General features: G+C 40.3%; 1 protein-coding gene across 1 annotated transcript in view; it reads left to right on the plus strand.

Moving 5' to 3' along the window:
• NECAB2 (N-terminal EF-hand calcium binding protein 2) overlaps positions 1-14,747 on the plus strand; it is a 185,038-nt gene that overhangs the window by 118,503 nt on the left and 51,788 nt on the right. Inside the window, exon 6 of the mRNA XM_087728870.1 lies at positions 5,473-5,609. Coding sequence (XP_087584996.1) covers positions 5,473-5,609 — 137 coding nt within the window. The remainder of the gene's footprint in view (positions 1-5,472; positions 5,610-14,747) is intronic.

Here is a 14,747-nt window from a genome sequence, read left to right on the forward strand (position 1 = left end):
TATTTCCTTCCTTCCTCCCTCCCTTCCTCTTAGAATTCAGTATTGCAAGCTAATTCTGCCCACTACCAGGAGTTCAGTTCTCACTAGCTCAAGGTTGACTCCGCCTTCCATCCTTCTGAGGCCGGTAAAATGAGGGCCCAGATTGTTGGGGGCAAGAAAACCGCTTAGAGAGGGCTGTAAAGCCCTGTAAAGTGGTATATAAGTCTAAGTGCTATTGCTATTGCTAGCCTTAAGGCATCCAGCCCATCTTTCATGCCTAAAGTGGAGTAATATTCACTATCTCCTAATTATTGGCTGAAAGTCATGAAAGCCAGGTTTCATACCTAAGTTGGGACTAGAACTCACCATTTCCTGGTGACTGGCCCAAAATCATCAAACTGCTTTCATGTCTAAATCAGGACTAGAATTCTCCTGGTAATTGACCTAAACTCACCCAGCCAGCTTTCACAGCTAAGGTGGGACCAGAACTCACCATCTCCTAGTGATTATCCCAAAGTCACCGAGCTGGCTTTCATGCCTAAGGTTGGATTAGAACTCACAGTCTCATATTTCCTGGACTGGCACTTTAACCACTATGCTGAACTGCCCCTTGAGCATCCTGACAGATGTCTGTGCAGCCTTTGCTTCTCCACAAAGCAGAAGCTGGTCATCTCCTTCAGTCTTTGCTTCTGCTTCCCAGCAGCTCTTACAGTTAGGAAAATCCCCTTCGCTTTTAACCAGAATGCTGCTTCCTGAAACGTGAACCCATTATCCTGTTCCTGTGCGCTGAGGTGATGGAGGATGGTCAAACTACTTCTCAGTGACAACTAATGGAATAGTTGTCATTATATGGAAGTTGTCAGTATATGGAAGCTCATGTCCTCCACAATGATCCTCTCTCAAGGTTAAACATACTCATACTTTTCCAGGTTAAATTTTGTTCTCTCTCGTCTGGTCCTTCAGATTTCCCTTCTTTCCCTTGTTTCCCCAGCTTTTCTTATTTTTTCGTAAAATGTGGTGGCAGAACTAGAACCAAGCTAAATTAAGTGAAAGTGCTGCTTCTCATAATTTTGAAACTGCTAGCTGCTGTTTTTTTTTTAAGCCAGAGGTAACGTTATCTTAATAAAAAATACAATGCTGATGGCAAAAGAATAAGCTTTAATTTCTTATCTAGTTGAATGGCATAAAGGAGTAGGATGCGCAGTTAATTTCTTGAACGAACTCTTTCTACCTTTTTTCTTTCTCTTTCTTTCTCTTTCTTCCTCTTTCTTTCTCTTTCTTTCTCTTTCTTCTTTCTTTCTTTCTTCTTTCTTTTCTTTCTTTCTTTCTTTCCTTCTTTTTTTCTTTCTCACTTTTGTTTTAAATAGAAAGGTGGAAGCCTGCCCTTGGTTGAGCTGAAATGTTTCTGCCTTCATTGGTTACCATAGGAACAGACCTTAGTTAATCTTCTGTTCATAAACCCAGAGCAATTTACGTGTGTGGAAGTTTGATTATTCAAATTGCTTTTGCATGTGTTCAAATAAATTATAATGACTGATACCAATGTACTTTTATTATCTCTTAGCTTAGTTATTAAAAATAGTTTTTGATAAAAACAGAAGTCTCTTTTCCATCTTTGTTCCTTCTCTCCAACCTTGTGTGTGTGTTTGTGTGTGTGTGTGTGTGTGTGTGTGTGTGTGTGTGTGTGTGAGAGAGAGAGAGAGAGAGAGAGAGAGAGAGAGAGAGAGAGAGAGAGAGAGAGAGAGAGAGAGAGAGAGAGAGAGAGAGAGAGAGAGAGAGAGATCTTAAATGTGTCTTCCTCTTGGCTTTCAAAGAAAAATAATCACCTTTTCTTCCTCAATTCATCATTTTTATAAAAGGATGCGGTGACAGTAACCTTTCCTTCTGTTAAATTTAACAAGAGAAGAGTGCATGGTGACACGTTGTTCAAATTGTGATTTCTTTTCTAACTCATCTTCTTCCAAGATTTTCACATTTTAAGTCCCACTAATTGCTCTACACAAAGACCAGGATCACACTCTGTTGGAATTCTATTCTATTCTACTTTCCTCCCTCCCACCCACATTCTATTCTATTCTATTCTTTCTCTTCCCTTCTTCTATTCTATTCTATTCTACTTTCTTAACCCCCCCCCATTCTATTCTGTTCTGTTCTATTCCATTTCATTCCATCCTATTCTTATTTCTTCCCTCCCTCCCTCATTCTATTCTAATCTAATCTAATCTACTCTATTCTACTCTACTCTCTTCTATTTCTCTTCTATTTCTCTTCTCTTCTATTTATTCTATTATTCTATTCTACTTTCCATCATTCTATTCTATTCCTATTCTATTCTATTCTATTCTACTTTCTTAAGTCCCTCATTCTATTCTATTCTGTTCCATTCCATTCTATTCTAATTTCCTCCCTCCCTCATTCTATTTTAATCTATTCTAATCTATTCTATTCTATTTCCCTCCCTCCCTCATTTTATTATGTTCTATTCTATATATTCTATTCTATTCTACTTTCCTCCCTTCCTCCCTCATTCTATTCTACTCTATTCTATTTCTCTTCTATTTCTCTTCTATTTCTCTTTTATTCTCTTCTCTTCTATTTATTCTATTACTCTATTCTATTCCATTCTACTTTCCTCTCCCCTCATTCTATTCTATTCCATTCTATTCTATTCTAGCTATTCACCTTCAGAGGATGGAATTAGGTGATCAGATGATAACAGCTAATCCTGCAAGAGTATGAGGAAGGGAAATGCATCTTCCACTGTAATGGAAATGCGAAATTGTGGGTCATGGGGGAAGGAGGGGGGATGAGGAAAGGATAAATAGGATATATATCATCATCTGGGTCAACGATATTTCTCAGAGGGTTTGCGTTTCCTTCTGCTTGCACGAGATAATTTATTATGAGGAGAGATTATGGCAAGCTTCCTTGCTTTGAGACCAACCCTTCATTTCAGATTGTCAATGACTGTCAGGATGAGTCTCAGCTGTTCTTCTGAAGGGTAGAATGGGGGAACCATGTTTATTGTAAAGCTTTTCTGCTTTCCGTTTGTGCATCCGGAGGTTTAAATTGCTGGTTCTTTTGTGGAGTGGAACAAATCTCATTTAGAATAGAATAGAATAGAATAGAATAGAATAGAATAGAATGGAATAGAATAGGACAGAATAGAATAGAGTAGAGTAGAGTAGAATAGAACAGAACAGAATAGAATAGAATAGAATAAGAAGAATGGAATGGAATAGAATGGAATAAAATAGAATGGAATGGAATAGAATAAGAAGAATGGATTGGAATGGAATGGAATGGAATGGAATAGAACAGAACAGAGAGGAATTGAATGGAATAACATAGAGTAGAGTAGAGTAGAGTAGAGTAGAGTAGAGTAGAGTAGAGTAGAGTAGAGTAGAGTAGAGTAGAGTAGAGTAGAGTAGAGTAAGAAGAATGGACTGGACTGGAATGGACTGGAATGGACTGGACTGGATGGAATAGAATGGAATGGAATGGAATGGAATAGAATGGAATGGAATAGGACAGAATAGAGTAAGAAGAATGGACTGGAATGGACGGAATGGAATGGAATGGAATGGAATGGAATAGAATAGAATAGAATAGAATAGAATAGAATAGAATAGAGCTGGAAAGGATCTTAGAATCTAGTCCAGCCACCCACTCAAGCAGGAGACCTTATACAATTTGAGACAAATGGCAAGTTGTTCCACTGATGAATTGTTCTATCAGGAAATTTCTCCTTAGTTTCTAAGTTGTTTCTCTCATTATATATATATATATATATATATATATATATATATATATATATATATATATATATATATATATATATATATATATATATATATATATATATATATATATATATATATATATATATATATAAAAAACAGTGTGGCATCTGGGTATCATTAATTTTGATTAGTAAATAGTAATGATAATATTGACCATTTTGGTAATCTTAATTATATTAATCATACTCATATCATTACAATAACATTGTACATAATACAATCATCTTTCAACTTCTGATCCTTTCAACTACATACTGATTTTAAAATATGATATAGGAATGTGCATAATAATATGTCCCGCTTTCTAATTTCTACCTCTATTCTAAATCTTAATAGCACAAATCTTATATTAATAGGTGTTCTAATGTATTCTACTTCTATTATACCAAATCTTTCTAATCAACCAAATCAAGTTTCATTTTTTTGTTTCTAACCAAACACAAATTCCAGAAGTGACATCCTGTTTTAACTTCAAGCCATTACAAAGCAGATGGCTGTAAGTCGAGGACTACCTGGGGCAGGTGGCATTGCCTTCGTCTTTTTTTTAAAAAAAATAAAACGTTTTTATTAAACATGAATTAAAACCTTAGACACAGTGTAAACGGTCCTGGCAGAATCTATGCCCTACATGCTAAGATATTTAGTTATACATTGTAGCCACCTAGTTTTTTTAACATTTGATCCATACCCTATTTACAAAAAAGAAAAAAATAACCTATTTCCAGCCGTGTTGGTTTGTGTTTATCTTGTACATTCTTGCATTTATCATTTCCTACATAATTCTAGTCTCCATTCTATGTGTTAGCTTCCAAGTATCATGTAGAATTAAATCAGAATCAAAGGCAAAACGATCCTTAAAGTTCCAATTTAATAAAGCAGACATCTTAGCACATCTGTGTTAATCCCAATACTGGAAATGACTTCAGAATTCCACCCAGTTAAAAGTTCATGATCTTGTCCCCAACCCACAATCCATCACATGGTCCAATCTTTTTCTTCCACACTGGCATTCACACCCAGCTTTCCGGTCAGGTGTACTGGTGCAGAGACAAAGGATGACCTTGGCTTCTAGTAAAGAATGAAAACAATACATTCCACAATCTCACTTCTGTCTACTCCCCCTCCAATCAACTATACTAAAGAAACAGCATAATGAAATAAGAGGAAATGTGGCAGGCCAAAATTCTAAAAGGAATATAATTGCAGGCCTGACACTATGAATCTCGGCTCATGCCTGTTTTGGGCTTTCCCTTTTATATTCCAACCATCGATAGAATTTATCCCAGATCTTATAATATTCTGATTCATCTTTATTCTTTCATTCCCACGTCAATTTATCCATTTCAGCGCAGATCAAGATTTTCCTAATTATTTCCCCTTCGTGTGGAGTTTCCCTGTTTTTCCAATTCTGGGCAAAGACCATTCTTGCTGCCGTGATAATATGTATTGTTAGAAAGATAACCCCCTTGTTGTATTTCTTGTTTATAATTCCCAAGAGAAATAGTTACGGCGTGAATTCTATTTCCTCTTACGTTATCTCTATCAACCACTTTTGGATATTCTGCCAGTATATTTTGGCTTTTGGGCACGACCACCACATATGGTAGTAAGGTGCCTGGTTCTTGGTTACGCATTGCCTTTGTCTTAAAGGCACCTTCTTAGAGAGTTCCATTGTCTTCCTCTTTTCTAGGTTTATGAACGAGGAACAAACGTGGACCAGTTTGTCACCCGTTTCCTGCTGAAAGAGACGGCCAATCAGATCCAGTCCTTGCTCAGCTCCGTGGAAAGTGCCGTGGATGCCATCGATGAACAAACCAGCCAGATAAGGTTGGACTCTAATCTTTATGCCATTCCGTGTGACGTCTAGATAAGATAAGATAACCTTGGTTGTCCTTTTTCTGTATACCCAAAGACACACATTGAAACTGAAATTTTGACACACCGCTCTCGAAAACCCTCCAGGGATGTTACCATCCCAAGGATTATAATAATAATAACAACAATAATAATAACAGCAGCAACATCCCAAAATTTTTGTCTGCCTGTCTGTCTATATCTATCTATCTATCTATCTATCTATCTATCTATCTATCTATCTATCTATCTATCTATCTATCTAGTTTCCCTGAAAATAAGATCTCCCCAGATAATAAGCCCAATTGGGTTTTTGAGCCCATGCACTAAAATAAGCCCTCCCTGAAAATATTGCAACACAGCAGCAGCCATGAGGTGACCACTCTTGCCGCCTCTTGCTCCTCAAAAATAATAAGACCTCCCTGAAAACAAGGCCAAGTGCTTATTTTGGGGATCAAAAGAAAATAAGACCCTGTCTTATTTTAGGGAAAACACAGTATCTATCTATCTATCTATCCATCCATCCATCCATCCATCCATCCATCCATCCATCCATCCATCCATCCATCCATCCATCCATCCATCTATCTATCTATCTATCTATCTATCTATCTATCTATCTATCTAGTTTCCCTGAAAATAAGATCTCCCCAGATAATAAGCCCAATTGGGCTTTTGAGCGCATGCGCTAAAATAAGCCCTCCCTGAAAATATTGCAACACAGCAGCAGCCATGAGGTGACCACTCTTGCCGCCTCCTGCTCCTCAAAAATAATAAGACCTCCCTGAAAATAAGGCCAAGTGCTTATTTTGGGGGTCAAAAGAAAATAAGACCCTGTCTTATTTTAGGGAAAACACAGTATCTATCTATCTATCTATCTATCTATCTATCTATCTATCTATCTATCTATCTATCTATCTATCTAATTTCTATCTAATATCTAATCCCAACATCCTAATTTTGGGATTTTGCTGCTGTTATTATTACATTTGAATACATAGCAGAAAAAAGAATCTTGAGAGTTAACAAAGTTGATATTATGTGGTATAAAACTATTACAGAATCCAGCTGTTCTGCTTCAGATAGCACAAATGCTCCTTCCAGAAGATAACAAAGAAAACTGCTCATAGAGAGGATGTGTAGCATCCCTGACAATACTACAGACCTTTGTTAAAGCATCGCTTATATGCCATGTCCTGGATAGAAGGAAGTGAACTTCCAATAATCTTTTCTGCTGTCCTCACCACTCTCCACACAGACGTCCTGCCTGAAACAATAATACAGCTAGTCCACAATTGAGTCCAAAATTTCTCTTGTTTAGTGAGACATTTGTTCAGTGAGTTTTGCCCCATTTGACAACCTTGCTTGCCACAGGTGTTAAGTGAATCACTGCAGTTGTTAAGTGAGTAACCCGGTTATTAAGAGAATCTGGCTTCCCCCTTGACTTTGCTTGTGAGAAAGTCACAAAAGGGGATCGTGTGACCTTGGCAAACAGCAATGGTCATAAGTGTGAACCAGTTGCCAAGCATCTGGATTTTGATCCCGTTATCATGGGGATGCTGCAAAGGTCGTAACTGTGAAAAATAATCATGTCACATTTTTCAAAGTTACACATTTAAAAGAACTGTTGTAAGTTGAGGAGTCTCCGTACTTCCACACCAAACAGTAATACAGTGTGACAGGATGCTTTCAATAGTCCCCCTCTGTAGAGTGGTAAGGACAGAGAAAGGAAGACGTGCTCTTCTCATACAATGCAGAAAATGCCCACTTGACCAGTGTTCACAGTTGAGCGAGCAAGCTAACCAGATTGTTAGCTGCGTCCCCAGAAATGTGACACCGCTAACCACCTCCATGATCAAATTACTAATGCCCAGTGGTGTATGTCTGTGGCTGTCTTTCCTGATACCAACAATGATTTATTTGTAGCTGGTTCTTGCTAATTGTAGTTGGTTTTGCTAATGCTGAGAGTGTTGTTGTTTTTCTCTATGCTTGGGAGTGTCCGCTAGGAAGGATATTACTAGGGTTGTGCTAAAATATTGATGTAGATGTGTTGCGGTGATGCAGAATTTAACTAGGAATGAGCACTCTGTAAAGGAATGCAGAGATGGCTTTGAGGAAGGGATGAAAGAGCCATTAAGGAGAGAGCCAGAGAAGCAGTAACATCCTTTAAGATGGAATAAAGTGTTCTGCCCCAAATGAAGCACAGGCAGATATGCAGAGAGATGTGGTGTCCGACCCCCCCTCTCTTTCATTCTCTTTCTCTCTCCATACATCTTATTTCTCTCCATCTATCTCTCCATCTATCTCTCCTTCATTCTCTCTCTCCATCTCTTTCTCTCCATCTCTCTCTTCATCTCTCTTTCTCTTTCATTCTCTCTCTCTCCATATATCTTTTTTCTCTCCATCTCTCTCTTTCATTCTCTCTCTCCATAACTCTCTCTTTCATTCTCTCTCTCTCTCTCTCACCCACACACCCACCCACACACACACAAATCTTGCAAATACAAAGTCACTTAAAAAGACCAGAAGCATTTGAAATGTGGATTTACAGGCGGCTGTTACGTATAAGCTGGGTTGACAAAATCAGAAACGAGGAGGTGATGAGCCACCTGGGAAAGCCAAGCGAAATAATCAAAACCATTAAAAAGCAAAAGTTAGAATATTTTAGACATGGGATGCGACACCCGGAAAAATACGGCATCCTTCACAATTCTCTAGGGAAAGATTGAAGGCAAACAAGGTCCAGGAAGAAGAAGAATATCATGGCTTCAAAATCTAAGGGGCTGGTTTGGACAAAAATCAGCAGCACTTTTTCATGCAGCTGTTGACAAAAATAGGATTGCCAACATGATCACCAACATCTGATGATGGATATGGCACACGAAGAAGAAGAAGAAGAAACACACATACTTGTATTATAGAGAAATTCAGCTTGTTTGGCTTACAAGGGTTGCAAATCAAAGTGTCACACAGGAAAGTCATCAGTTGGATTCTGAACATAGAACTTGTAAGCCGAATTAACTAGGCTAAGTCAGAGTTGTAAGGTTCATGAGTCAGTAACAACAGAGTTGGAAGGGACCTTGGAGGTCCTCTAGTCCAACCTCCTGCTCTCACAGCAGACCTATACTATTTCTGATAAATAGCTGTCCAGACTCTTCTTGAAAGCCTCTAGTGATGGAGCACCACAACTTCTAAAGGCAATTTGTTCCACTGGTTAATTGTTCTCACTGTCAGGAAATTTCTTCTTAGTTCTAGGTTGCTTCTCTCCTTGATTCGTTTCCATCCATTGCTTCTTGTCCTGCCTTCGGGTGCTTTGGAGAATAAGTTGTCCCCCTCTTCCTTGTGATACCCCTTCAAATGTTGATATGGAACTCCCAAACCGAGGGCTAAACCCATCTTCAAAATGTCATGTTTTCATTCATCAGGAACTATTCATTATTTAAAATCAGAATATATTTCTTTTAACTAGCCTACTCTTGTGTAAAGAAGGACTAGGGATGACATGATAGCAGTGTTCCAATATCTAAGGAGCTGTCACATAGCATCTGAAGGCAGAAGAAGAAGTAACAGGTGGAAAGTCATAAAGGAGAGATTCGACGTAGAAGTAAGAAGGAATTTCTTGACTGTGAGAACAACTAATCAGTGGAGCAGTTTGCTTCAGTTGTGGTTGCTCCATCACTGGAAGTTTTTAAGAAAAGTTTGGCAACTATATATCTGAAATGCTTGAGCAGAGGGCTGGACTCAGTGGTGGGTTCCAGATCCCGTTCCAACCACAGTTGGAACGGGCCCAGCGTCGTCCACATAGACATGTGCAGTGCGCGCATGCGTCTTACCGCTTCCACGCACCTCCGTAATGCTCCAGCTGCTCAGCGGAGCGTCACACAGGTGCTGTACGGGCTGTGTGTGGAAGCAATGAAGACTTAAAAGACGGACAAGAGGCTCAGGTGGGTGAGTGGGCCCTCTGAGCACTGTACAGGAATGGTATCCGATGCTCCAGGCTGGCTCTGGTACGCCCGTACCAGGTCGTACCGCCTGCAACCCACCACTGGTTGGACTAGAAGATCTCCAAGGTCCGTTCCATCTTGGTTATTTTGTTATTCTGTAATAAACAAAGGTCCTTTTTTCTCTTCTGTTCTTGAGAAATACGGAGGTGTAGTACATAGACCTTTAGCATAGTCTACTATCTGTATCCAATGTTTTCAGGTTGTATTAAAATTCAATTCTGCTGCTTTCTATAATGCTGAGTTTCAGAGTTGTTAAGGTTCTTTTTGTACAGATGAGGTTCAATCAAACTTACTCTGAAAAAGTAGGATAGAAATCAGTGAGGCGTGCAGCATCCTAGGAGATGCCCCTGTTACTTTCAATGGGATTAACTGAATCCCAATCTTGTTGATCTAATCTAGAATTAACCTGCTTGGAATATGCCACATAGCAGTGGTGGGATTCAGCCAGTTCGCACCTATTCAGGAGAACCGGTTCATAACTTCCTAAGCAGTTCGGAGAACCGGATGTTGGAAGAAATCTTTTGTTTTTTCCCACTTCACAGGACTAATCCTGTAAGGAAGGCAGGAAGGAAACATTCTGGTGCTGTTTCTAGCCTAATCTTTATTGCCCTGCTTACAGAAACTGCCTCTCCAGTTAACCCTTATTACCATTGTAACAACTAAGGCGAAGTGCCCATCGACCTGAGTGACATTTACTTGGCCATGCCCACATGATACCGAGCCCCGCCTACCCAGCTGGTCATTAGGGCAGAGAACTGGTTGGTAAATTATTGGAATCCCACCACTGCCACATACGAATATGTTCATTAAATAAGGTTGGCTTGTTAGAATATGTTTTAATGCTCCAACATATCTTTGCTGAGTCGGCACAATGTTTTCCGCTTAGTTGGTTCATTGGTCCAGCTTTGACGTTTGCACATGGGATCACAAGCTATCCAGAAGTCCCAAAGATGCTTTTTCAGGAGGCAACTGGACTTCCTTTTTCTTTGAAGACGTTTCGCTTCTCATCCAAGAAGCTTCTTCAGCTCTGACTGGATTTTCATTCTGCCATCCCCCACCATCCGTCTGTATATGCGTGCATGACCCCCACCCGCACCTGTGCATGTGCGCATGACCCCTCCATGCATGCATGTGCGACATGCACACACCCCACATGGGGGGAGGTTTTGCCCTCCCCAAGCTCCGGAGGCTTTCCCAAAGCCTGGGGAGGGGGAAAACAACCACCCCTGGCCCTCCAGAAGGCTGAAAATCAGCTGGCTGCATGCATACCGGAGCTGAGGGCTAAACATGGTTTCTACGAAAAAGAGTCATAAGATGGGAGATGTCCCAAGACCAAGGAGTTTAGGAGTTTCCCTTTTTATTTTGTCTTCACAGTATTGGAGGTTTTTTTTTTTTTAACAAACTCTGTGAAGATGCAAATTCACACAACGTGATGAGGACTAACTTCAAGACTCAGGTTTCCTCCCTTGAAACTTTGGAAATTGCACCTCCTAGAAGTTGAAGGGAGGGAGGGCAAGGAAACCAAAAGGGATTTTAGGAAGCACGGGCTGTCAGATCCCTAAAAGTGATCCTGCCATTCAATTGGGAGGAGGGGGACCTTGGAGTCAATTTATTGGCAACGCCTGTGACAACTGATATTTCACAACTGGTCTCCTGGCACCTGAAAGGCCGGAGATCCCACCACCTTTTGGGGAATGTTTATGATGGCCGTGTGGGATGTTTTACTTTAATGTCCAACGTAAGATAGCCATGGGAATGTATGTTTATTCGGCTATCAGGCCAGTTGATGAAGGAAACATTTTCACACTTGTGTATTGGCTAGAACAGTGTTTCTCAACCTTGGTCACTTGAAGATGTCTGGACTTCAACTCCCAGAATTCCCCAGCCAGCATTCGCTGGCTGGGGAATTCTGGGAATTGAAGTCCAGACATCTTCAAGTGGCCAAGGTTGAGAAACACTGGGCTAGAATCTGTATTCTGACAAAGAGGAGGAGTCACTATCACTTTAATTCTACTTGCATTGCCTAAAGGGATTCAGATGTTGCTTTGCCTCTAATGGCTTCCCTTCTTCTTCATTAAAGGTTCCTTTTGAAATAATCCATTTCAAGAGTCTTCACTTTCTTAAGTTAGGAGAGGAGCCCTTACAGGCTTGGTTTGAGCACTAAAAAGGAAATGAAAATCATACACCTCACAGCTACACGCAAAGCAGATGCTGTCTTGACCATAACCCCAAAAAAACCAGTTGCTATGGAAATGGGGACGAGATCAAAAGCTGGTATCAAGAGATTTTTCTCGTTCAAATCCTCCTCCTGGTCACCTCATTTAAATCGAACAAAATAAAGATCATAAATAGCTGCTTACGTAGGAATCTTTCTGCTCCCTCAGATCTGGTAAGGTAAGGCGAGAGTTATTCAAGAGGCTGAAAAGCAGATGAATTATTCCTCTCTCTATCTTTTAATGGGTTCCACCACAAAACTGCGGTAGACAAAAGCGCGGTCGACGAAAGCGCGTATGTGATGTCATCACAGCGCGACGAAAAAGATCGAAAAATGTAAAAATAAAGCGAAAACCTTACCTTAACCCCCCCAAACCTAACCCTAAACCAAACCCTAAACCTAACCCTTAACCTAACCCTAAACCTAACCCTAAACCTAACCCTTAACCTAACCCTAAACCTAACCCTTAACCTAACGAAAAACCTAACGCTAAACCTTAACCTAACGCTAAACGTAACGCTAACGCTCTAAACCTAACCCTAACCCTTAACCTAACCCTAACCCTAACCCTAAATCTAACCCTTACCTTTATGTGAATCGGCTTGCTGTAATTTAATTTTTATTTCAATTTTTTGATCTTTTTCGTCGCGCTGTGATGACGTCACATACGCGCTTTTGTCGACCGCGCTTTTGTGGAACGCGGTTTTGACGGGTCACGCTTTTAATGTACATGGTTACTCAGAAGTTTAAATCAAAGAAAACCAGCTATTCTGGATTACCTAGGTCAGGGGTCTCCAACTTTGGCTACTTTAAACCTGGTGGACTTCAACTCCCAGAATTCCCCAGAAGGTTGGAGACCCCTGAGCTAGAGAGCTTACAGATTTACAGATTAATAGAACGGACCTTATAGGTCATCTAGTCCAACCCTCTTATCAAGCAGGAGACCCTACACCATTTCTGACAGATGGCAGCCCAGTCTCTTCTTGAAAGCTTCCAGTGATGAAGCTCCCACAACTTCCGAAGGCAACTTCTGTTCCATTGGTTGATTGTTCTCACTGTCAGAAAATGCCTCCTTATTTCCAGGTTGAATCTCTCCTTGTTCAGTTTCCATCCATTATTCCTTCAGGTGGCCTTCAGGTGCTTTGGAAAGTAGCTTGACCCATTCCTCTTTGTGGCAGCCCCTCAAATATTGGAAAACTGCTATCATGTATCCCCTGGTCCTTTACTAGACTAGCCATGCCCAGTTCCTGCAACCATTCATTGTAGGTTTTAGCCTCCAGACCCCCAATCATCCTTGATTGCTCTCCTCTGCATTTTTTCTAGTCTAAACATCTTTTTTATAGTGTGGTAGGATAATAAAAGCATGTTTCTCTCTCTTTTTCTTTACATTTGGCAATTTTTAAATCTAATTTTTAGTTATAAAATCCATTTTTGTAAATCTTCAACCCCCATCCAGCTGGGTCCTATTCTTAAGTACTTTTAAAAATAAGAATCTAATAATTGCCTGGTTTTTCTACACCAAAGAGAATCAAAAGTCAATGCCTTTTTTGTCTTTTTCCCCTTCTTCTGCTCACTCCTCCCTTTTCCCTGCCCGATTTTTTCCAGTATTTGCTTTTGTATTTTCTTTGTATGCTACATCATAAACTAATTAAACAAAATAGAGCCTAATTAGGGAAAATATATCTCAGCAACCCCATTTAATTGCTGATGATTTAGTGTCCCATAATTCCACAGCCTGAGCTGGGTCCCTATAACATGCTAAATCCTGGATGACTGGTGAACAGAAGACATGTCCTGGGATTTCTTATTAGTCCTCGACTTACAACAGTTCATTTAGTGACCATTTGAAGTTACAGGGACACTGAAAAAAGGGACTTAGGGCCCTTTTCATACTTACGACCGTTGCAAAATCTCCAGGGTCGTTGATCAAAATTCAGACGCTTGGCAACTGATTCATATTTATGACAGTTGAAGTGTCCCACCACCTTGTGAGAAGCAACGTCAATGAGGAAGATAGACTCATTCAACAACCGAGTTACTAACTTAACAACTGCAGTGACTCACTTAACAACTGTGGCAAGAAAGGTCATAAAATGGGACAAAACTCACTTAACAACTGTCTCACTTAGCAATAGAAATTTTGGGCTCAATTGTGGTCGTAGGTCTGGGACTACCTGTATATCCCTACCCCGTTAATCCCAAATGGCTTAACATAGCATGACTAGTCTAGTGAAGAGAAAGACCAGGGGAGACATGGCAGAAGTGCTCTAAAAAAGCCCATGGAATCCTAAACTGCTTTAACAGAGGACACAATCAAGAACAAGGGAGGTCCTAATACCACTCTATAAAGCCTTAGTAAGGCCACACCTAGAGTACTGAATCCAGTTTTGGTCACCACACTATAAAAAAAAGATGTTGAGACTCTAGAAAGAGTGCAGAGAAGAGCAACCAGGATGATGAGGGGATGGGAGACTAAAACACACGATGAACGATTGTTGGAACTGGGCCTTGCTAGTCTAGTGAAGAGAAGGACCAGGGGAGACAGGAGAGCAGTCTTCCAATATTTGAGGGGTTGCGACAGAGAGGAGGGGGAGTCAACCTGTTTTCCAAAGCACCCCAAGGCCAGACAAGGAATAATGGATGGAAACTGATCAAGGAGAGATTCAACCTGGAAATAAGGAGGAATTTTCTGACAGGGAGAACAATCAACCGATGGAACCAAAGTTGCCTTCAGAAGTTGTGGGAACATCATCACTGGAAGCTTTCAAGAAGAGACTAGACTGCCATCTGTCAGAAATGGTATAGGGCAGTGGTGACATTCAATTTTTTTTGCTACCGGTTCTGTGGGCATGGCTTGGTGGGCGTGGCAGGGGAAGGATACTGCAAAATCCC

Source organism: Thamnophis sirtalis, unplaced genomic scaffold (genome assembly GCF_051295495.1).
Source record: "Thamnophis sirtalis isolate CommonGarterSnake01/CBP01778 unplaced genomic scaffold, rThaSir2_p1.2 scaffold_14, whole genome shotgun sequence".
NCBI lineage: Eukaryota > Metazoa > Chordata > Lepidosauria > Squamata > Natricidae > Thamnophis > Thamnophis sirtalis.